Source organism: Schistocerca gregaria, chromosome 1, assembly GCF_023897955.1.
Source record: "Schistocerca gregaria isolate iqSchGreg1 chromosome 1, iqSchGreg1.2, whole genome shotgun sequence".
NCBI lineage: Eukaryota > Metazoa > Arthropoda > Insecta > Orthoptera > Acrididae > Schistocerca > Schistocerca gregaria.
The window spans coordinates 1033286395-1033312497 of NC_064920.1; the positions used below are offsets into that span (position 1 = coordinate 1033286395).

The window sequence follows — 26103 nt, forward strand, 5'->3', positions numbered from 1 at the left end:
TTGTCAGATTTCACCTCGGATCTTCCATTTGTTATGCCAGTTAGTCCTGTTCCAGGAAACTGCATTGTTTTCATTCAATGATATGTGTAAGTTGTTCTTCAGTTATCACTGTAAATTCATGCATGTCATTGCAGCACACCTAGAATCTATTGTTGTCATATACATCCCCATCAGTTCTACCAGGCTTGGGTGGTCAAACTCCCATAGCCTCAGTTGCAAATGTCGATTTGTTACTGGTGTTCATTATGATTCCTATGCTGATTCTGTGGTCCATGATGCCATCATTCAGTTGGCATCTGACAAGGAGGTGCACCAATGTGCACTACAGTATGAAAATCCATCATTGCCTGAAGTGTTAACTACAGTTCAATCTTTTGAAGTACCTCATACAGCTTTTGATCATATTAATGTTTGGTATGACCTCATCACTGTGGCTCTTGTTCCTGACCATCGGGTGTTGCTCAGTTCTCAGGAGAGAAGGACAACATGGTAGCCATACAAACACAGCCTCGGAGCTGCACTGGACAGTGATGTGGCAAACAACAACCACTTCAAATGCAGAATTCCCGTCTTGACCATTCTGTTTTGCACCCCATGAGAAGGCTGTGTGTCCTAAGCACTGGATGACTTGCAACAACTGTGGGGAAAAAAGGACATTTGGCATCTGTATGTTGTTCCCAGTCCCCTCCTGCAGACATGGACATAGATGTTGATTGTTTGTGTCCAGTGCTTACAAATCATAAGAAACCGTTTATTGAAGTATGAGTAATGGAAAAAATTCTCAGACTACTAGTGGATATGGATGCTGCTGTGACTTTACTGAACTCACAAACTTGTATGGATCTGGGATCTCTAGTGTTTTCTCTGGTTACTTGACATTAGGAGAGTTACAACAAGCAGCTCATTCCAATTTTGGAACGATTTATGGCTCCCACTATGCTCAAATCTGTAGTTCAGTTCTGACTTTTGTGGTAGTGGGTGATACAGTTGTTTGATCTGGGTGCTTCAAATGCTTTTGTTTTTACCATTTTGGATACAGTGCACCTCATTTCTGAGCAGGTCCCATACCAGCCATTAAATTCTCTGTGTTCTGAGTTCTAGTCTCTCTTTTCGGATGGTTTAGGATGTGCCACTAATTTTGTGGCCCACATTACCCCAAAACCTAATAAGTGGTCACGCTGTTTCATTGCATGCCCTATTCCAGTGGCTCTGCATATCAAGTGAAATCAGTATTGGACAGGCTGATGTAGTAGGAGTCATACAGCCTAGTACACCGAGAGAGTGGTCTACTCCCCTCACGATTGCTAAAAAAACTGACTGGTCAGCTTCACCTCTGTGGTAACTTTAAAGTTTCAGTCGAAGCTCAATTTATCATTGACATCTACCCTTTGCCCTGCCATCCATTGTCTATTTGGGGTTTTCAGGTTTCTCGGGATAGTGTTAAACCAATACATCATCATGTCACTATGGTCACAGGTCAGCCTCGCACTACAAATGTCAAAGGACTCCAAGCATCTTTAGGTAAAATTGATTATTATCACAAATTTATTCCAAGTGTAGCCACATTGGCCGATACCCTCAATGAGTTGCTCCACAAGTATGTTCCTTTTCAATGGATGTCAGCATGTGAGTGCACTTTCATGTTTTTGAAATCTAAATTACATTCTGCTTCTTGTTTGGCTACTTTCCTTCCTGGTCATCACCTGGTATGGGGTGTGGATGCTTCTCATTACGGACTCAGGGCCATTCTTGCACATCAATAGGAGGATGGCTCCAAACATCTGCTCCCAAGTTGAAAAGGAAGCACTTGCTACTGTCTACACCCGCAGAAATTATTGTCTGTTCTTGTATGGGTCCAAGTTCCATCTCTTTACTGACCATAAGCCCTTGGTTTAATTTTTTAATCCTTCTGCTTCATTGCCCGACAAAGCAGCACATCACCTCCAGTTTTTGGCCTTGTTTCTGTCTTGGTATAACTATAAAATACATTTTCAGCCTACCACATAACATGTCAACACTTGCACACTGTCCCAGCTTCCATTGGGGATAATAGATCCTACTTTTCATAAGGATAAACTCCTTTGTATGGTGGAAAGGTTCCTATTATGGGCTTCCGGATCACAGCTGCTATCTCTGTTGATCCAGTTTTGTGTCAAGTTGTTCATCTTGTTCAGCATGGTTGGGCAGACAGTCCTCTGGCCAGGGCTTTGATTCTTTGTGTAACTGTTTTGTTCTCTGTCACTGCACTTTGGAATTACGTGGTGTTTTTCTCTTAGCTACAGACAGGCTGCTGCTTAGGATTGTGATGCCAGCTCCCTACAGCAGGATGTGCTTCAGCTCCAACATCAGGGAAAGTGGGAGGTCTCATGTACCACATTATTGGCCAGTGAGCTCGTGTACTGGCGTTGACAGTGACATTGTACATTTTGTTGCAGCCTGCTCTCGTTGTGCTACCCAACAGCCAAAAGAGACATTCTCTGCATGGCTGACACTGCAGCATCCATGGAAATGTGTCCATGTTGATTTTGCAGATCCTTTCCTAAATTCTTACTGTTTGTAGGTTGTCCATGACTTATACACTTGTGATGGATATGGTATACAGTTTGTGTCTCAGGCCTTCCATGATTTTTGCGCTCGTCACAGTATTCGCTACATGACTACTCCTCCTCTTGACCCCCAATCTAATGGCAAGGCGAAACATCTTGTCTGCACTTTCAAAGTGCAAATGAAAAACCATGTTGCGGACTCCTCCAAAGATGATGATTTGGCACACTTCTTGAGTTATTCCACACACGTGGGGGCTCCGAGTCCAGCTGAGATGCTCCATGGTCACGAGCCACTCACCTGCATCTGCTCATGCCACCCCACCAATGCCTGTTAGTGCAGTTCTTGTCACGGTTTCCTCCTGGCTCCTGGTCTGGTCTGAGGGGAGTCTGGCCATGGTCCATAGCTGCAGCCACCACCTCTGTATTTTGCCCACCAATGATGGCCTGGTAGTGCATCAGTACTATCAACTGTGTCCTCAAACCATAGCGAGGGTGTCGGGTCCACTGCAGCCACCTCAGCCTCCTCCCTGAGCTCCTGTCCCAGCCTCAGAGGGTGTGGGGCGAACCTGTCCTCCCTGTAGATGTCACCATCTCCTGCCTCTCCTCCAAGACCCAGCCTTTGGATGCCTGCTGCCAGACCCCCCTGTGATCCTTCACTGTCACTGATGAATCTGCTTCCAATTGGGCCAACAGCTTCAGGTCCTTCAACACTGGTATTCCGAGCATGCACGACAGAGCAGCCAGTGCCTTCACCATCAGCACTGTTACACCAAACACTAAGATGCTGCCAGCACATTTGTCATTGGTGCTCTCTGGTGGAGGAGTAGCCGCCCATGTCCAAGGCCATACCACACCCATTCCTACTCACCAGTTCTGGTCCAGAATCTCTTCCTGTCACCACCATCACTGCCTCAGGCATCTGTCACAGAGGCCATGGATGTTTCAACAGTTGTTCCAATGCCTGCATCCGTGGAGCACCCTTTCCCCAAGGGAAGAAGTTTGCTGTAGCCCTGCATGTAATACTAGGATACATGATGTGGCACCAAGCCACTGGCGCACTACACTATGAATATTCTGCCAATGCCATCCACGCAGGCTGCCCACAAGAGGCCACCTGCAATGAGCCACATGACATTTGCTCATGGTATGGCATCTACCATGCCCTCTACCAGAGCCCTCCTCTTTATAAGTGTAGTGCAGCAGGAACTCATATTGCTTTCATACTTACTGTCAGCAACTGCTTGTATCAGTAGCTGGATCGTTTCTATGTTTGTGTCTATGTTCTTTCAACTGTTGCTTGCTTGTATTTGGAAGAAGAACAGACTTTTCTTCATTGTGGCTGTGCTGTTGTTTTTGTCCTACAGTACAATAAAACTTCTCAACTGATGATTAGAGAATTTAATTATAAGTGACTTGAGGTTTTCTTTAAAGTTTTCAGCTGCATCAGGTGAGTCTGGTGGTCAATAGAAGGATCCAATTACAAGTTTATGCTCAGCCATGATACTGAGTCTTGCCCAAACAATCCTGAATGCAACTTCAGTTTCTGTCTTGGTAGATCTGAGTATCTTGTCTACCGTGAAAAATACATAACCTCCATTTCCCATTAGCCAGTTCTTTCAATATACACTTAAATTTTCCACAGAAATCTCACTACTATCGATGTCAGGCTTTAAACAGCTTTGTATGCCTATTATTATATGAGCTTCACTGTGTTTCAAGAGCATTTCAAACTCTAGCACTTTGTTACTAATGCTGTAGCATTTAACAATGAGAATTTTAATACTCTTGCCTGTGTGAGACATTCCTTCTTGGTCTCCTACAGCTGCCAGTATCTGCACTGGATGGAGTGCTGCTTAATTAAAAAAAAAGCCTTGTGAGCATCCATACACACAGTCAACTACTTGGGAAACAGCCTTTGATGTGTAATGTACACCTGACCTATTAGGGGGACACTTAAGTTCTCAATCATATGGTGCAAGTCCAGGAAGTCAGAACTTAGCTTATCACAGAACCTTCAAAGTCTCTGGTTCAAACTTTCATCTCTACTCCGAATCAGGAGGCCACAATCAGTTTTGGGAACAATGCAAAGGTGGTGTTTTCAATGTTCTTTGCCTCAGAGCCCAGATGACAGGCACTGTTTGTTCCAAAGTGTGCTGTAATCTGCAGTTAATTGTGCTCTGTTCCCTCAATGGATATCACAACAGCCTCTTCAGTATGTCAAATGAGGCCTTCATGCAGACACACTGAGTACAGCTCATGTTCCTTTCTGTTCCTTGCTGCCATTCCCCTAAGGACTCTATTATTCACCATATGTTTAAACTGCTGATGATAATAGATCCCTACACTTTTGTGTTCACCACCTCTTGATACAGGACAAAGCAGGTTTCCCAACAGGTGAAAGTATCACTGGCTCAGTTTCCTGTTTCAGTGAAAGGCAGCACATCAAACCTGATGATTATGTGGATCATTATAAGACCCCAAATCCACCATGGTCCCTGTCTTCCCTGTACAGGACACCCAGACCTAACATGGATTTGTCATTCACAGTCAAGTGGATGAGTAATGACAGATTCCATAGTTCCCACAGAGTAGGACAAATCCTCGGGAGAGGTAGTACTTGAGGCACCTGTGGTGCGATCGATACATGACTCTTGGGAGCTTTCCCAACACACCCACTCACAGCAGCAACCAATCATTTGACAGTAGTGTAGGTGATTTCCAACTGCTTACAAACATCAGTTAACTCATCCCATGTTTGAAAATCTGTATCCACTGACCATTTATTTGCTGTCTTACTTTCTCTACTACATATGATAATCATAATACTTTTATTGTTGCCAGCTTTATTAGTAATTCAGTATCCTTTTTTTAAGTTCTGCATGTGGAGAACTGAAAAAGCAATCTAACACAAAATGTCCTACAATAAAAACTGACAGATGTACAGACTGTAGTTGTTGCAGTGCCATATCAAATTGACTTCACAAAGAAAAATAACTTGTTTGTTTCACAAACATCATATTAGTAAAATGTTATTGTGTGTTATTATTTTCTACATATAATTAATTCATAAATTTTATTATCATCTTCATTTGACAACACCTATGCAGCTCTGAACCTGTTATTAATTATGTAAAATCAATTATTGTTGTAATTGTTTTAAGGAACACAGAGGTTTTGTGATGACATTCGAGATATGATTGGTTTCTCACCAGGACATTATTGGAGGATATGTTGGAGGTTTATGGCTCCAGTTTTTCTAATGGTAAGAAATAAATCAATGAAATAAACAAAGTCATAGATTTTATAGTGTCATACTGTAATGTAGTTTTCTTACAGTGTAATATATTGAGTTGCAGTTACTGATCAGATACACAAATGCAATTAAAGGAGACTGATGCCACATGTTCTTGAGCATATTCATCAGATATATATATTGTGGGATGAGAAGTGGATGTGTCTCAAAGAGATGCATTATTGCTGACTACCGTCACTTATTCAGGTCTCAAGGCTTTGGGAAAATTCTGGATTCTACATTCAACAATGAGAAAACTAGTAATGAAATGTATGTCAGGGTGTTATAACATTATACTGTCAACCATAAATTCAAAAATTACTACTACTGGTATCACCAAATTGTAACTGAGTCAAACCAGCAAATTTAAAAAGCACATCTATATACTTCTGATTGGTACTTGCACTGATAATATGACAAACTTCATTAATAAATGTTTGAAACATATATTTACATAGTAAGTGGTATCTTACAAACAAAGGGTCACGCAACAGAACTCAATTGTAGTGGAGTCTAAAGTGAAGTAAAGACTGTTTCTGTTGGATGTATCTACACATGGTGTATACCTGTTAGTGGCTGGAATGCACTATTTCCGTTGTGAGTTTTTCCATAGTAGGTACTGTGATGTAGAGTTGTTTTTTCACAATTTACTCTTCATCAGTTAGTTTTGAGTTTGCAGACCACAAATGTTCAGGCCTCTGAGACCATAATTATGGCTACTCATGTTTCAGCAAGAGTTCAGAAATAAGGTTCATCATGCTCAACAGCAAATTGCTCATATTTGTAAAGCAAATATCATAACTAAAGGCTATGCCAGTCTGAGTCAATGGAAGATGCAGTCTCAACACAACTGAGCTTCATTGCACTAAGTACATAATCACTAACGGCAAGATCATTGTAATGTCACTTAAATATTCCTTGTGTGGCAGCAAGTAAATATCAGCCAGTATGTACTGCAATATGGTGGAAAGTTTTCTAGAAGTAAATATGGGTGGTGGCAGAGAAAGCTACACCTTTGTCATATTGACACATCCCAAAACAGTCTCCTACGGATGTCTGTTCATTAATGGCAGTAAACATGCTTAGAGTAGAAAGTTATTTCCTGCTCACCATATGATTCTTGAATGGGAATGCTGATCTTATATGTCTACAGCTTTAACTACCACAAACAATAGTGTGAAGAATGCAAAATAAAGCTTTTTATGGGTTCTTAATTGTTTAAATAGTCTTCGATATAAACTTTTTGGTAGAATGCAAATTAAATGTGTGACTTGCTGGCTAAGTGTCAGATTACCAAATATCAACAATGGAAAATCCAGGATGGAACGGAACAATATTATGAAAAGGATAGTTGCTACTCACCATATAGTGGAGATGCTGAATCACAGATAGGAACAACAAGAAGTCTGTCAGAAAATGAGCTTTCAGCCAACAAGGCCTTCATTGAAGATAAAACACACACACACAAAAGCAACTCACACACACATGACTGTACTATGACTGTACTCTGGTTGCTGAGGCATCAGCAGCCAGAGACTGCAGTCATGCGTGTGTGAGTTGCATTTGTGTGTGTGTGTGTGTGTGTGTGTGTGTGTGTGTGTGTGTGTGTGTGTGTGTGTGTGTGTGTGTGTGCGCGCGCATGCGCGCGCTCATCTTCAATGAAGGCCTTGTTGGCCAAAAGCTCATTTTCTGACAGTCTTTTTATTGTATCAGTCTGTGACTCAACATCCCTGCTATATGGTGAGTAGCAACTATCCTTTTCATAAGATTACCAAATACGTCAGTCTGGAGTTCAATAATCAGTCAGTGCTAGGATTTTTCTGTAACTTTATTACCCCTGCCAATGGTGGGTTAATGTGAAAAATGATAAGTTGCACAATTGTTTGGAATCAATGTTAAAGGATATGCCCCCATAAATAGATGGATACATCACATCAAAGATCTGAGGAAGGTAATGGCACTTGCATTCGGGAGGACAACGGTTCAATCCCGCAGCTGGCCATCCTGATTTAGGTCTTTTTTGATTTCCCTACATCACTTCAGGCAAAAGCCAAGATGGTTCCTTTGAAAGGGCATGGCTGACTTCCTTCCCCATCCTTTCCTAATCCGATGAGACTGATGAACTCACAGTTAGGTCTCCTCCCCCAAATCAACCCAACCCAAGGTAATGGCATACCATTTCCAGTAGGTCATGCATAATAAAGCACTGCAACTTTGAAACCAACATTCAGGTTGAGAAACACTTTACTTTTATAGTATATTAAAAATAGTTCAGTTGTTCACTGACAATTAAAGCAAGCAACAATCCCCCAAAATAGTGGCATGTGAATTTAATGTAGGTTCCTTTCATAAATGTTGGCTTCCTACCAATAAATTCCAACTAAATTTTATCTGGCCTATGTTATGAATAACATAGGCTACACAAAACAGGTTTCTGTCTCTATCTCCCTTCTCTCATATATAGAGTATAATGAAAATGAATGGAAGATACAGAAAAGCATAAGGAAAAAATCTTATATTACCATGGGTATGGAAAGATAGATTATAAGTAATGGAAGGAGAAAAGGTAACAACTCACCTCACAGTTGAGTCATTGGCTGGCACATGAAGAAGACTGAGAATGTTGCTGTGCTTTCGGCTGAATCCTGTTTCAGAGCTAATAAAATACATATTCACACACTGCAAGGTTACATTGCCTGGCTGGAAAAATTGTGCCAATGCTGCAGCTTGACTGGGGGGAGGCGTAGTGTTGGGTGGAGTTGACGAGAGCAGAAAGGAGCCCAAGCTAACAGTTTGAAGGCACAGGCAGAGGGAACTGGTGCAGGCAGTGGGAACTGTGCACAGCTTACTATAATGTGGAGGACTGTATTGAGTTGGAAAGATAAAACAGGGGAAGAAGGCGAATGTGGTGCAGGTTGAGTGTAGAGGTAATGGGGGCTAGGGTAGAGGTGTGTGTGGGAGAGGAGCTAGCAAAGATTGGGGCCCGGAGGATTAAGAGATCGATGGATGTGTTTGCATGGACAATTCCTATGGTAGAGGTGTGTGTGGGAGAGGAGCTAGCAGAGATTGGGGCCAGAAGGATTAAGAGACTGATGGATGTGTTGCATGGACAATTCCCACTTTTGTAACAGCTACTGATGGTGAAGCATCCAGGTGCCATAGGTTGTAAAGAAGCTAGGGAAGATGAGCATGTTGTACTGAGCAGTGTGTTCTGCCACTCGGTGGTCAATTCTGGTCAATGCCACAGTTTGGCAACAGCCATTCATCTGGATGGGTAGCTGGTTGGTGTTCACATGTACTAAAAAGCAGAGCTCATATATGATGTGACTGCTTTCACAGGTGGCCCTGCCTCTGATAGGATAGGACACGTTTGTGGCAGGAGTTGAGTAGGAAGTGATAGTTGGGTACACCACAGTAGGTGTTACTATGGTAGGATCAGGATATTTTGAAGAAGTTGTTGGTGATGGAATACCGCTATGGAACATTTGTGAAGGATTGTGGATGTAAGAGGTTTCCCATATTATTACACAAGATGGAGTGCATTACACATTCCAACAACTTAACTACAGACACATGGCCATGTCCTCCAAGTGCATTTCTCTTATCAAAATTTTCTTTTAATAAAAGTCAGTTTATAAATATTACGGTTCCGACTAAGATAAAATATACCATTTCCTATAAAAGGACACTATTGAATACAATGCACTAATTATTCTATGAGATAAGGCACTTAAGTGGTATAAAGTTACATCATCATATAAAATAAAATAGCAAGAAAAATATCAAACACATCTAGTATAAGAGATTCCTACACATCTTTCAATTTCAACTTAAGCTACTCGTCAATTTGTGCAAAAACCAATACATTTGATTACTTATCAAAAATCACACAGTGTACAATTAACCCATTCCTTAGCTATAATATGGACATGAAGTAAAAGTGTACATGACGAAACACATCTGTAGTAAATTGCCAACACTTCAGCCTATATGGAGTAGCAGTGCATGTTCTTCACACCACACATAAAACTCAAAAAAATTGCACAAAATATATAGAAAAGTCACCTCAACAAGGACTGAAACTTAAATAAAAGATAACTGCATAAAAGAACATAAATGTGAGGACCACACCAGTGACAAATTGTTAACACTTATCACATGAAGACAACTATGCTCATTCTCCATCAACTACCGGTATATTATGTAAGAACACAACATACTACCTCATGGGGTAATAGTGCTTTCAGACATGTGATATTGAAATACTTAGGAATACATGGTAAGAGATACACTTACTGAATCTCACATCTGCATCAGAGTTACACTGTAGCTTTAACTTGTATGCATCACTGGAAAAATGCCAATATAGCCAAATATTAGTGACAATCTTAGGGCATCAATATGTATCATGTCTATTATACACCAGCCAGATGTACCAAGAATGGCCTGGCATGAAGCTTGTTGTTTGTCATCGAATAAAATGTTAATACACCATACAGCAAGACAAAATAATAATATGTGGGAATATATCAGGTGAATATTGCTTCAACGAAGCTGTCACAGATATTGCTTTATTTTATAACTTCATGTGAAGGAAAAGAAAGAATGCATTGAGCCTAAGAACAACATACCCAAAATATGGCTCGACATGGCAAGAGATGGAACAAATGACAAGAAACTGCCATACAGGTGCATGATGGGGAAACGATAGGTGTGTGACATTGCTAAAACACAATGGCTGCTCTAGCATAGGCTGGTAAGGAAGGGGTACTGTTTATAACACTAAGTGTGAGTTCCATGGGAGGAGAAAGGAGCGGAAGGATGGAGCAGGTGCCGGAGGTGTGGGGAGACAAGAGGTACAGTGTTCCTGCAGAAGGTGGGAAGGAGGGGAGGCAAGGCTGATGTGGAAGGGGGCGGGGGTGAGAGGAGAGGGGAGGGTGGCGCACCCAGTGCTCACAGACATGTATGTGTCTGCCAAAAAAAAAACAATGAAGAAATCGTGCACTTTACGGTACAATGCTAAATATGCATAAAACTGAGTAAGACAATGTTATTTGACAGAAAATCGCCCATTTATGTTAACTTGTAGAGGCATACTTGAAGTTAGAACAGTATTAGTTGACATGAAATAACCGGCAGAGAAAAATTTCCATCTTTACAATAAGGCAAAGAGTAGCAGAATAAGCAGGCAAAACAGAGAAAGTGAAGGCTTTGTTCAAATGGACAGTATGGACTTTATATCAGTTTGGATTGCAAATGATAGAAATAAGGTGGTAGAGTGTATCTCTACTTTAAGATTCTCATGTCAGCTTACCACATCCCTAAGTTGAATTTTGGCAAACACAAGTTTCCAGGAACATTGGCCACCTGTCTTAAGAATCTGTCATCTGCATGAAAACCACAAAAAAAGGCACATGGAGATGACAAAAATTTTGATATGAAGAGAACAGAAGTGAACAAAGAATACAGTAATTTAGATTTCAGATGAAATTATGATAATTAAAGTGAGTGAGGAGGGATAGAGTGCATATTAATATCACCAACCAAAGAGCAGGAAACTTTTATAAAGAAATGCAGAAGGAAAAGAGTTAGTTCAGCAGACATAAAAATTAATGAAAAGTACAAATATTTTCAACCTTGTGAATGATGCCTTGAAAGAAAAGAGCAGAAATAAATGCTTCCAAACAGGAGATAAACTTACCTCATCTGTGGAGCAGCGGAACATTAGCTACAAAGAATTAATTGGGAATTCCAGGTATGAGAGTCCTGATGGCCGCCGAGTGAGATCACAGGTATTTTCTTCGTCCGCTAAAATAACTTATTTAAGAGGAAATAGTGCCAAGTTTAAATATTCTTTGTTTTTATTACTTGCTGTAGTGTCCGTTCTTGTCACACAACTGAATATTAGCGTCCAAGCAGAGCTTGTTCTTGAAAAAACTTGTTCTTTAGCTGAGGTCCCGATAATCGCGACATAGCCCGTAATTTTGCGTGACATAAACACAACAAATTCTATTCAAGTTTTCTTGATAGTGCAAAAATCGTTTAAAAAAGACAGCTACTAGTTTCATCAGTGTCTATTGTCGCAATAAAAGTGTAATTAAACATTTCTAAATCGTATTTAACTAACACATTTCGTATTGTTTACTAGTTAGATAGACGCGATCTAGGTTTAAATTTTCCGAGTTATAAACGTTTAAAAACCTGACCAAACACGCCTGATAACTTAAATTCTCTAAAAGCAAAGTAATTACAAATTCATTCTTCTGTTTTTGCATCTCTAAATCAGTAGAAAAATAACAACCACCGCACATAAGATCTTTGTGTCGTTTTTTTTTGCTTGCAGACATACAATCTCGCGACCTTGACAAATTTAAAACATTCTTTAAACTTAACTATTCTTTCGAAACTGACCATGAGTGAGAAATGTGGGAGCTGTTATTGGGTAGTGAGTAGAGGGATTTGTTGCCAATCTTGTAGGAAATATTTTCACTGGGGGGGATGCAGTGGGGAGAATGTTGGGAGAACAGAAGAGGCTCTCTCCTGGAACTGCAGAGTATGCAGTAGGAACATTTTGATTGGGGAGCAGGAAAGGAAAATCTGTGCCCTTCAGGCACAGTTGGAGGAAGCAAGGAAGGAACTGATAAGGATCAAGGGAAATAGGGGGGAGGAGGGTGGTTGGGAACTGGCAGCTGGTAGGAGGATAGGAAGAAAGAGAACGCGATCTGATAGTTTTATCATCAACACCAAAAACAGGTATCTGCCACTGCCAGAGTTAAGTGGAGAAGAGCCTCAGGTAGAACGAGGAGCAGGAAATGTGCAGCACACTTCAACCGAGGCCAAGAAGCCTAGGAATGTACAAAGTGTTAGGAAGAAGAAAGTGCTGCTGCTAGGTAGTAGCCATGGGCGAGGTGTAGGCCCTCAGTTACAGGAAAGTTTAGGGGCAGCGTACCAGGCCACCAGTATCTTCAAACCAAATGCAGGGCTAAGTCATGTGATAGAGGACCTAGGGTCTTTATGTAAGGATTTTACAAAAGAGGACCATGTAGTGATAGTGGGTGGGGCGGGAAACAGTTTGGACAGGGATGGGGCATATGAAATAGGTGGTGACCTGGACAAGATAGCTTCCCTGACTCATGGCACCAATGTACACTTTGTTGAGCTGTTCCGGCGTCATGATCAGCCACGCCTTGATGGAGCTGTGAGGCGAATCAATGTGGGGCTGGGGATGGCTCTGAGGACGGCCAACTTTGCTCATGTTTCTCTGGTGCCCGTCGGGACTATCAACAGATGGGGTTTCACTAGGCATGGCCTACACCTAAACAGGACTGGGAAGGGAAGATTGGTACAGCTGATTCATGAAAGTATAGGGGGTGGATCTCAGGCCACACATGGTCAAATACCTGTTGTCATAGGTAGGAAAAGTAGGTCTTTTTTAGGATAAATCCAGACAACAGGTTCCCCTGCCTAAAGAGTATCTCTAGCAGTTTAAAAAATACTGAAACAATCACTCACAAGACAGATTATAACACTTCAAAAATCACACATACCAGATGTCACAAAGAAAAACAAACCATCGGAAAGAGTAACATGGGACATTTCACAGACTTAACAATCCTCCATCAAAACATGCAATCAATAAAAAATAAAATACAAGCATTAGAAGTTGAGCTCCAATCTTTGAACTGCACAGTAGTTTGTATTACTGAGCACTGGTGTAGAGACACAGAAATCCAACATGTAGTATTATCATTGTATGAAAGGGCAAACTCTTACTGCAGAACTACTTCAAGGGGTGGAGGATCATGCATTTATATCAGAAAAGGAACACAGTTCAAATCTAGACATGACCTCAGTACAGTAAGTGAAGACAAACACATTGAAATATCAGCTATTGAATTATCGGGGCTCGATATCACCAAGAAATTAATCATTTTGTGTGTGTATAGATCTCCCAGTGGTAGTGTGGACACTTTTTTCAATAAATTAACAGAAGTTCTAGATAAAGTCTCAAGTACAAAGGTCAACATAATTCTGTGTGGGGACATAAACATCAACACTAATATCATAAATGAATCCAGCAGCACCTTCATAAATATCCTTCAAAGTTTTGGCATGTCCCTATTGGTCAATAGTGCAACAAGGGTTACTACAATGACTGCATCAGTAATTGACCATGTGGCCACAAATATAGACAGGGAAAAATGTGATGTAGCTGTAAAAGATCTCGGACTATCAGACCATCTCTGTCAAATAACAACAGTAAAATCAGGCATCGAATCATTCCCTAAACTACAAGCCTATAAACGACATCTATCAGAAATCAAAATAAAAGATTTTTCAAAAGAACTAGAAAAACAAAGCTGGGATGAAGTGTATAAGGAAACCAATGTGAATATGAAATTCTCCAAATTCTCCACATTGTTTAAATTGAACTTTGAAACAGCATTTCCAAGAGTATGCATGACTGTATCAACATCTCACAAAAACAGATGGATAACAGCAGGTATTAAGAAGTCCTCCCAAACACTTAAACACCTCAGTTCCATGAAAAAGATTCACAATGATCCAGAATTCTTAAATTTCTATCATAGATACAAAAAGATTTATAGGAAGGTGCTGATTGCTGCAAAAAAGTCATTTAATGACAAAATAATATATAATGCAGAGAATAAAAGCAAAGCAGTCTGGGATCTTATAAAAAAGGAAACAGGGAGAGGCAAACAAACGCAGAATAACATACTGCTAAGGGAGGGGGATCAGGTAATAAATGATCCACAACACTTAGCAAACTATGTAAACGAGCATTTTTCAAGTATTGCAGAGAAGTTACAGCAAAAATTCCCCAAAACAAATATAACACCTGCAAAAATTGTTGCACTAGATACAATGATGTTACTTCCAACCACAGAGAATGAAGTCAATAAAACTGTTCAAAAGCTAAAAAATAAAAAGTCAGAAGGCTTAGATGATGTACCAATGTGTGTACTGAAACAATGCATAGGGATTATACAAGGCCCATTAACAAATATAATAAATGAATCCTTCACATCAGGGACATTTCCAGAGCAGCTAAAACAGGCAAGAGTTGTACCTTTGCTTAAGAAAGGTAATGCAGAAGACATAGAAAATTACCGGCCCATTTCCCTGCTGTCAGCATTCTCAAAAATAATAGAAGCAATTATGAAAGACAGATTAATGAATTATCTGAATAAATACAATCTTTTAAGCAAATCACAGTTTGGTTTTCGAAGTGGCAAAAATACGGAGTCAGCCATAGTAGAATTCACAAAAGTTGTACTTAATGCTCTTGATAAAGATGAGTGTGTCACAGGCATATTTTTGGATCTTTCTAAGGCTTTTGATACAGTCGACCACAAGATTCTATTAAATAAACTAGAAGCATTAGGAATAAGAGTGATAGCTAATGACTGGTTTCGATCATACCTAACAGATAGGGTACAAAGAGTAGAGATAACACATACTTCAAATAGATCTAAACATTTAGTAAAATACTTATCAGAACCAAAACATATTAATATAGGGGTTCCACAAGGTAGCATATTAGGACCAATACTATTCCTGATATACATCAATGACTTTCCCAGTAGTGTTACTCATGGTGAGAAAATTCTCTTCGCTGATGACAGCAATATTATAGTCACTGAGAGAACAAGAGAACTCCTTACCGAGAAAGCAAATGAAACTCTCAAGGAAGTTTACGATTGGTCAATAAGCAACAAATTGACATTAAACATAAAGAAAACTAATGCCATGAACTTCAGTTTGAAGAGGAAAAATGACAATGTTAAATTAAATGTAGATGGCACCTCTATAGACTGTGTAACAAATGCAAAATTTCTAGGAATGAATATTGACTCTCAGCTGAAGTGGTGCGAACACACAATGGTACTTGCAAACAGAATGTCATCAGCATGTTATGCCCTTAGAATTCTATCATCTGTGTGTAACATGCAGTGTCTTTTAGTTACATATTATTCATATGTACACTCAATTCTTAGCTATGGCATTTTTTTGGGGGGAACAAATCCACAAAATATGAACACAATTTTCAAACTCCAGAAAAGAGCCATAAGAATAATAACCAGAAATAGTAGTCAAGCTCATTGTAAAGATCTGTTCAAAACACTGGGAATTTTAACTGCTCCATGTGAACACATTTACCAGTCAGTTGTACACATCAAAAGTAACATTGGCAATTACTGCACAAACAGCTCTGTCCATGACCATGCAACAAGAGATAGACTCAACTTACATTTACCAAGAAAAAATAAACATAAAACTCAAAACAGCATTTTCTACCAAGGAATAAAACTGTACAATAAATTACCAAAAGAGATTAAAGAAATTTCAAAAATACACTTATTTAAGAAGGCAGCTAAAAAGTACCTGTTATGCAATACATTTTATACATTGAAGGATTACTTAGATAAAGCAGAGTAGGGGTTTGATAAAAAAATGTTATACAAACAAATAATAATAATAATGATGATTATAAAACATCCAATATTCCACATAACACCTTCACTTTATTATTTTTCTTCTTTTTTCCTTTCTAGAGACACTCTCCCCTCAAGCTATGCATAGCACAATACTAACACCTCTTCCTCTTTCTGAGCTCAACATCTCACTCATTATGAAGGGATGCTGACTCAGTTTTTACAGGTTCTTGCAGTTTGCCTTTAGAATAAATGAGTGGCTACCTTTGACCACCTAAAAAGCCTGCATTCTCATTGACTTACATAAATTCGTAGCTAGAGAAAACCTACAACTTAAAACATGTGCAGTTCAGATCCATAATTTCCTCATACTTCTGATGTGGTCTCTCTGGAAAAAAAATCATTAATGTTTATGGTCACTTAAAACGTATACACAATATAAAAACCAGCTAAATGAGTTTACTGACCTATTACTTTTTACAGCTTGTTTCTTGACATTATCAGTTATTAGATGCTGTTTCCTGCAACTTTTCCATTCATTCTTTAAAATAGCAGAAATTTTTAATCACTACTTATGAAAAATGTGCTTAAAGCAATAGGGACAGAATAAAAGTTGAAGGCATCATTCAATTAAAACATCAGGATCAGGAAACTGCTCAGATATGCTGGAACTCACTACATAGGAGCTAACCAATATTACTTCCTCATTGAATATGTATCTTGGTGTGCACTGGTAGCTAACAGCACAACATACAGGTGCAATTTACAACAACTAATCATAAGTTTGCATCACTTTACCCTCAGTACTTATCTTCACATTATACATCTCATACATACCTCATCATGTTATTACCTCCAGTATTCCTCTCATCATATTTTTCATCATAGTACCACATTAACTTCATGTCATAGCATTTGTATTCATTGTCTGGCATACGATGATGTATTCTAATACAGTGTGTGCACTTCATCTTATGCTCACAACTTACAGCGTTTCACAAGGTCAGTTCATCTATAACCTCTTGAAAACACGTTATCACTGTGTGTGGAGTTATCCAGTTTGCAAAGCAAACAAAAAAAGAAGAAGATAACAACTACAGAAAAAAGACATAGGAAGAAACGGAGTAACTATGACTCAGGAAGTGGAGGGGGAGAATGTAATCCTTTAATACCACAATTTGCTAGGTCACACAGAAGCCTATTGGCTTTCATGAAACAGGTGATAATTGTACTTGGTGGCCATATGGGCACCTGAGGTCTGAGTCATTTAATTTAGTGAGAAGAGGAAGGGGAGCCACAACCTTTCAAGCATTCACATCTCTTCGGTGGGCAAATATATGCTCCCTACTGGCCCAGACAGGAATGATGGAAGAGGAGAGAAAAGAATGTGGCACAAAAGCAAAGTGGAAGAAAATATCATGACCAGCTCAGACTCTCTATGGTTACACCGTGCTAGCAGCGAGGTCCTGGAGATTAGTTGAAGACTCTCCTACAATCATCTTACGAAAATATCATCCAAAGATACACTGACAATTAATCTGTAAAAAAAAAGGAAAAAAAAAAAAGAAATATCAGACCACTGTAAAGCAAATCAGATTCTTCCTCTTGTGCCAAAGGGCTTCTATAGTTGCAGTCGTGAATGATGGCAGTTGAATTTAGGTTTGCTCTGCGCACCTGAGCATTCAGAAGTGTTCTGTGCAATCTGCTGTGAATGTTGTAGCCAGTGTGAATATTAAGCACGATGTAGCGAATTAATTTGTGGATTTTTATGCTATTTATTATAAACTGTCTTGGTAATGGTGATGGAAAGCAACAAATTCGATAAAGCAACACAATTTGCAGGATACTAGCTTTCTTTAAATGCAAAGTACACAAATGCATGTACCGCAAATGTCATTTGGAACTGACAACAATTCAAACCTCATCCGTGCCTTGACCTGCATGGACCACCATCATTCATAGACTGGACTATAACAGAACCTTGCATAATACATGAAAGCTGTTTTCCTGAAAAACATGAACTTCCTATATCTAAATAAATGCAAATCAGTTCTAGCATAATTATTCAATGCCAATGTAATGGCATATGTATGTCCTGAACTGGGGAGCACTGTTAATTCATTTTCTCTCATAGATATCAAAATCAGATTTCAACAAATATCAGTTAGAAATAATGCTGTTTACAGGTAGTGTCCTTCCTACTTTGCCCCACATTACTTAACTAAAATAAGGTAGGTAGTACCATTCTGTCATAACCATAAATTTTATAAAATACACTTGCATTTCTCAAGTTTCATCTCTAAGCACATACCCAAATACTGTTACTCAACAGATAAAATAGTTAATTCCCTAATGTCACTTCATTTATACTGCAGCCCATATTTTATCCATCCACCAAAATTACAGTTAAAATGTGACTGAAATTCTTAAGCAAAAAATGCAGTTTGTTGTCGATGCAATGCCTCACTGGTTGAAGCACAAAGTGGTCAAAACACTTAGTTTGATAGTTACAACATGATGTTATGAAATGGAGCATGGTGCATCACAACATGCATGCAGGCAGCTGGATGGTAGGCATGTGGCACACACACTGGGTGGTATGGATCCAGCTGCAGCTGCTGGCTGTATGGCGGCAAGGAAGAGAAGCCCCAGCAGGACCCTTGGACTGAGAAGGTGGACTGCTTTGATGGGTAGGCAGCAGGCTCTGAATATTGCAGGCTGCACAATTGGGTAGCAGCATGACCAGCAGTAGATGGCCACTAAATTGATGAGAAAGCCACAGCTGCAGCTCAATGGTGAGTCAATAGAAACCCAGAAAGGACAGCACGTATGACTACAGCGTGGGGGCCCCGTGGCTACAGGTTGCTGTGGGTTGGTGTGGCCCTGGAGAGGGCAGCACAATGCTGCTAACAGATAGACTGTGGCATGAGATTGGCAGCATCAAATGGGCCTTGTGAATAAGATGAAGTAAGCAGAATGGCCTGTGGCACAGACAGTTTGTCCAGGAGGGCCAGGCAGCATGGCTGGCACGTTAAGCCACACACCAGTATACAGGCAGCATCAGTGGGTGACAGGCAGCTAGTGGATGATGCCTTTGGGTGGCAGGGGCCGGTGAGCCACACCAACCACGTACAGCTAGCTCATGCTCTCTGCAATCAGAGGCAGATGCTGGCAAGCACGCAGTGCATAGTGTGCTGCAGCATGGTGGGGGCTCATCAGACTTGTATCAAGAGTCTGACTGCATTGTGTGCATCCCCACCCACCGACTCACCCCCCCCCCCCCCCTCCACACACACACACACACACACACACACACACACACACACACAGTCTTGGCTACATTGTTCTAGACACTGCAGCTTGACTGAGGTGGAGGGGTATTTTGGTTGGAGAGGATGAGGGGGAAAGGAGGCTGGTAGTGGGAGGCAGAATTTGGAAAGGTTGGCCAATGGCTAGGAGGGAGAAGCAGCAGGAGCATATGGTACGTACGTGACACTGACACCAGGAAATAATGCTGGGCACAAGCAGGGGGAGCTGTGCACAGTGCATGATGACACATAAGAGTGTATTCGTAAGGGAAAACAGAACAGAGGAAGAGAGACTGCCGGGAAGTGGGTGCGGGTGCAAGATGAGTGAAGCTAGAGTCCTGCAGCAGGGGTGGAGTTGCTTCCTGCAACAGGGTTGAGTTGGATGTGGAGCAGGGTCTTTGATCTCATAATCCTCATAGCCTGAATCTCCATTTCAAAATTTGTCTCTGTACACCTGTTATTATGTACAAGTGGTGAAGCCTATTTCATCATACCCAATCTATGGAAAGTAAAAATTCTTGAAAGTTTCACTCCACCTCTTATGAAGATTCCAGCAGCACCGTTCAGTCTCAGTCTACACATAATCTTTGCTGTGCTATCTCCATCAAGAATAAATATATTTAATTGGAGTTTTGTCAGCAAGCATTCAAATATTCATGTAACACCACTTCAAACATCACTTAGCACTGGCTACAGAAATATGTGGCTTATGAGGAGCTGTTGTATTATTGTATCCCATTCATTGTAACTCCCTATGCACAGTTCAAATGGTTCAAATGGCTCTGAGCACTATGGCACTTAACATCTGTGGTCATCAGTCCCCTAGAACTTAGAACTACTTAAACCTAACTAACTTAAGGACATCACACACATCCATGCCCGAGGCAGGATTCAAACCTGCGACCATAGTAGGGTTAGGCTGAATTATTTGTTTAAATAATGAAATTAAAAGATATGGTTATATACACAATACTTTTGACAAACCTGGTAATTATTTTGGAAGTAGTTAAGGGCTGGCTTTGCTCATATATTTTCAAATAGAGCCAAATAAATACATAGTTCTTCCAAATGTTTATAGTTAGTACAGAATTTATATTTCTTTATAAGTCAATAATAGAATCTAAGTCATGAAACAATTACTGATTTCACACCATAGCATAAGATATTAATTAGGAATGGTCAAGATAAATTACAGAATTAATTATATACTCAAAACTAAGCACAAAATTAGACCTGGTGCTATATTCCTTAAGACTGAGGGCCAAACTTTCTCTTTTATGGGAATTTGGGTTATACATGTTAACGGTAATTAGACGAAAATGAAAATAAAATGAATTTATGGAGGCAGATGGCAAAACAATAGAGGAAGTAAAGAGATCCCAGTTTGCTTCATCACAAGTTGTTCCCTTTACTCCTTACATTATTTACATTTCACCAAGAATTGCCATTATTATATTCATTAAATAAATGTTATGTTTGAACACATTTAACTGAAAACATGTAATATAATGGTAAAACTGTCCATTTTCATGAATTTGTTTCTAGTATTTCGTAATTTCTGTATGTGTTTTGATATAACAGTGAAAAGGCTTATGCTGACAATATCTTACCTTTTCCTGTTCTAGAGTGATACAGTGTTTTAGATACAAAATTTCCGTTTTGCAAAATGTTAAATACTGATAAAAATTGTAAGATTTTATTGCAATATGTTAATAGAAGATGGATGACATGACACTATTCACAATTTTATAATGACATACTATAGTTTAATTGTTACTACTTTTGCAGTTCATCATTGTTTATGGACTTATAGACTATGAACCTCTGACTTATGATGACTATGTGTATCCAACATGGGCAAATGTATTAGGTTGGATCATTGCTGGCTCTAGCATTTCCATGATTCCTGGAATGGCTGTCTACAAAATTATTACTACGCCAGGTACCATTCTCCAGGTAAGAAACATTTTATACTTACATTCATAAATAAAGTATACTATTCCATTAACACTCATTTAAGTTTGTTTCTCTGTGTATCTCAGACTAGGCAAAAATGTGTAATTTTTAATAAACATTTTCTTCAGTTAAGTGCTGGTTTTAGAAAATAAAAGCAGGTCACACCAGAAGTAACAATAATCTGAATATAAAGTTAGTAAAAGAACAACTTACAGAAGCCTTTTGAAGAAACTTACTATTCTTATACACATTATATTCATGTGCCACTGCATGTATTCCTTAATGACATTTGTGGTTACTAATAAAAGTGACTAAGTGACTAAGAATATACTGTTAAGTTCACAATAACAATACTATAAATAATAATAATTTTACAGACTCTGCATTGCTGTCAAGGATACAGAAAGAATTTTTTTTCATTCTCATGCAAATACCTGTGATTGTTTGCTGCCATACGTATGATATGAAATAGGATTTCCAAAATATTAAAAAAATGCTAAAAGATACCTTATTACCTATTCCATGTACAATGTATCAGAATATTTTGATTCAGCATGTACATTCCAATTAACATTAATATTTATATAAAGACATTTCCAGTAGACAGATAGCTAATAACATACTCTGAGTCAGTAAAATTACACACATGGTCATTTCAAAATTGTAAATAGAAACACAGCATAAGCGTAATATCCTGATTTATAATGCTATTAAAAAGAAAAATAGAATAATGAAGAATGAATATATTTCTTCTTCCCACTTTTCCTAGTGTCACTGCCTCAGCAGCTAGTGGTGACAATGCTAACATTGATGATTCCTTGCCACTGGAAACTACTGAGTCACTAGCAAATCTCTGGCTTTTAAATCCCACTCAGTGGGCATCATGATGTCATATTCTTCCTTTCTTCCTTAATGTATTTAAAGTAACTGGATTGGAAACTGTTTCTCTAAAGTCAAAGTACATATGCTTTGTATAAGGACAGGTTCCGTGCACCTGGCTATGTCGCAGTGTGATTCGTGCCACAACTGGCTGCTGGCTTCTTGACTTTAGGACACACTGGTGTGGGTGATTTTCTTCTGTTGCCATGCTCCCCCCCCCCTCCCCCCCCCCCTCCCACCCCTCCCACCTTCCAGGTCAACAGCTCTCATAGTGCCAACAACACTGCAAAAACTGCAGGAAAGAGTCATTGCGTTGCTGCTATAACAGACATTGATGGAAACATGATAGTGAACATTTGGATGGAACTGTATTACAGTCTGGATGTGTGCCAGATGACCAAGGCACACCCATTGACCATTTGTACATTGTACCAGAAAGTTGATGAGTGTGTCTATCTTTTCATGTACCACTCATTTTTGTACGTTATATACTTGTAAAAAAACAGTGCTTTGAAACCTAATGAATCAATTACACTAACCTAATATGATGTACATAAAATACTATCTTTGTCATATTATCATTATGTAGCTAGGATACCCTATTTGTGAACTGAATGAATTCATTAACTGCATATACCTAATGAAGCAGCAATCCTTAAGTGCTGCAAGTCATCTTGAGTACACTGTTTGTTACAAGTTCTTTGCTTGAATTGCAGTTTTCTGTTGGCCCAACATACATAGAATTTTAGGAACATTAACACTTGTTCTATTGAGGAATGGGTCCAAGCAATAGTTTCATTATTGAATGTAGCCATTCCACATATGGTGTACGAAATATTTAATATGACTGCAGTTTTGAAATTTGGTATCGTAGGCATTGTGGGATATTAAAGCTTGACTACAATGTTAATTTGTGACATGCTTGAACACAGTTCAGACTGCTGGGCACTATGTTCGAGCATATCACAACTTAGCGTTATGGAGTGCGCTTTAACATCCCACATTGTTTGACAAGAGCAAAATGTCAAAACTGTAATCACAATAAATATTTCTAACAACCATACACAGGATGATTTGAGTCAATAAATACTTATGTGTCAAATTTTTGTATGTTTCATTGGACACTCTCATTGCAAGATACATTTCTGTATAAATAATTTCCTCTACTGGTCACATCATGTCATTTTTTTCTCCTCTCAGCAGTAGGGAATCTTAACATGTTGTAATTATTACTTTTTCTACAACCCCAGTTATCAGTCACAATGTGGACATCAACGATTTAGTATTTTTATTGTCTTTTTTCTTGTTAAGATTTTACATTCAGTATCCAGTCGTCTAGCTAGGTACAAGCTTGAATTCTGAGCTGATGAACCAGAGTCCAAGGGCAGTACCAAGTCCAGACTAAGGTAGTTTGTTATCTAGTTAGTGTTCCATAGATTATCTGAATGGTTTTCTTTTATCAGAATTAAGTGGAACAAGTTAGTACACAGGATACTTATACATGACTATCTTAGTGCTTGGCATTGCATTTATTTCAGTTCTATTAGTCCCTCTCCTCCTTCCCCTTCTCTCTGTCCATTTCTTCCACCCCCTTCTCTGACAGTCTCCTTCTCCCCCATCTCTCTGTTCACATCCTCCATGCCCCTGCTCTTTGTCCATCTCCTCCTCTTCTCTTCCTCTGTCCATCTCCTGCTACCCTCCCTCATAACTCCTGAACTATGTGTCATAGAATGATATAATTCTGCAAATACATTCACCAGGATTTGTAGATACTGTCTGCTAAATGTGTTGTGAATAGATTTAGTAGCAAAGAAGTAATAAATGTAAATGTCATATTGTTTTGTCTGATGAGACAGTATTACTGCATGAACAATGAAAATGTAGTAAGAGATATACTTTTTCCCATTCATAATTTTGTGGAGGTTGCCAGTGAGAAAAAAGTTTCATAAAGATCTGAAATTATACATAAAGTTTGTTGCAAGTCACTAAATTCTCTTATTCTCAAATACTTGATAGTGTGCATAATAGCTACACATTACGCAAAGTTTACATTATGCAACAAATAGTGCAGAAGTATGGAATAAACACAGTGAAAATTGTACAAGCTTTATATACATTACTTTGAATCGTATCATGTAGTACATGTTGTTGTGGTCTTCAGTCCTGAGACTGGTTTGATGCAGCTCTCCATGCTACTCTATCCTGTGCAAGCTTCTTCATCTCCCAGTACCTACTGCAACCTACATCCTTCTGAATCTGTTTAGTGTATTCATGTCTTGACTCCCTCTATGATTTTTACCCTCCACGCTGTCCTCTAATACTAAATTGGTGATCCCTTGATGCCTCAGAATATGCCCCACCAACTGATTCCTTCTCCTAGTCAACTTGTGCCACAAATTTCTCTTCTCTCCAATTCTATTCAATACCTCCTCATTAGTTATGTGATCTACCCTTCTAATTTTCAGCATTCTTCTGCAGCACCACATTTCAAAAGCTTCTAATCTCTTCTTATCTAAACTATTTATTGTATATGTTTCTCTTCCATACATGGTTACACTCCATACAAATACTTCCAGAAATGACTTCTTGACACTTAAATCTATACTCCATTATAACAAATTTCTCTTCTTCAGAAACATTTTCCTTGCCATTGACAGTCTACATTTTATATCCTCTCTACTTTGAACATCATCAGTTATTTTGCTCCCCAAATAGCAAAACTCATTTACTACTTTAAGCCTCTCATTTCCTAATCTAATTCCCGCAGCATCACCCAATTTAATTTGACTACTTCCATTATCCTTGTTTTGCTTCTGTTGATGTTCATCCTATATGCTCCTTTCAACACACTGTCCATTCCGTTCAGCTGCTCTTCCAGGTCCTTTGCTGTCTCTGACAGAATTACAATGTCATCGGTGAACCTCAAAGTTTTTATTTCTTCTCCTTAGATTTTAATTTCTACTCCGAATTTTTCTTTTGTTTCCTTTACTGCTTGCTCAATATACAGATTGAATAACATTGGGGATAGGCTACGACCCTGTCTCACTCCCTTCCCAACCACTGCTTCCCTTTCCTGTCCCTTGACTCTTATAACTGCCATCCGGTTTCTGTACAAATTGTAAATAGCCAAATAGCCTTTTGCTCCCTGTATTTTACCCCTGCCACCTTCAGAATTTGAAAGAGAGTATTCCAGTGAACATTGTCAAAAGCTTTCTCTAACTCTACAAATGCTAGAAACGTAGGTTTGCCTTTCCTTAACCTATTTTCTAAGATAAGTCACAGGGTCAGTATTGCCTCACGTGTTCCAACATTTCTACGGAATCCAAACTGATCTTTCCTAACGTGAACTTCTACCAGTTTTTCTATTCGTCTGTAAAGAATTCATGTTAGTATTTTGCAGCCAGACTGTTGCCCCTGCAACTACTGAAAAGGCTGTTGCCCCTCTTCAGGAACCACACATTTGTCTGGCCTCTCAACAGATACCCCTCCATTGTGGTTGCACCTACGGTATAGCTATCTGTATCGCTGAGGGACGCAAGCCTCCCCGCCAACGGCAAGGTCCATGGCTCATGGGGAGAATGTAGTACATATCAACCAAGAAAAGCATTTTCACAAGTGTGATAAATTTCAAAATTCAAGTAACAAATAGCATTTTCAAGGAATAA

General features: G+C 39.3%; 1 protein-coding gene across 4 annotated transcripts in view; it reads left to right on the forward strand.

Moving 5' to 3' along the window:
* The window catches only part of LOC126279247 (sodium-dependent dopamine transporter), a 571586-nt gene that overhangs the window by 535196 nt on the left and 10287 nt on the right, over positions 1-26103 (forward strand). For 3 of the 4 annotated variants that reach the window (XM_049979661.1, XM_049979660.1, XM_049979662.1), the window contains exons 12-13: positions 5708-5808; positions 21392-21559. In XM_049979661.1, coding sequence (XP_049835618.1) covers positions 5708-5808; positions 21392-21559 — 269 coding nt within the window. The remainder of the gene's footprint in view (positions 1-5707; positions 5809-21391; positions 21560-26103) is intronic. The other variant, XM_049979663.1, reaches the window with a different exon arrangement.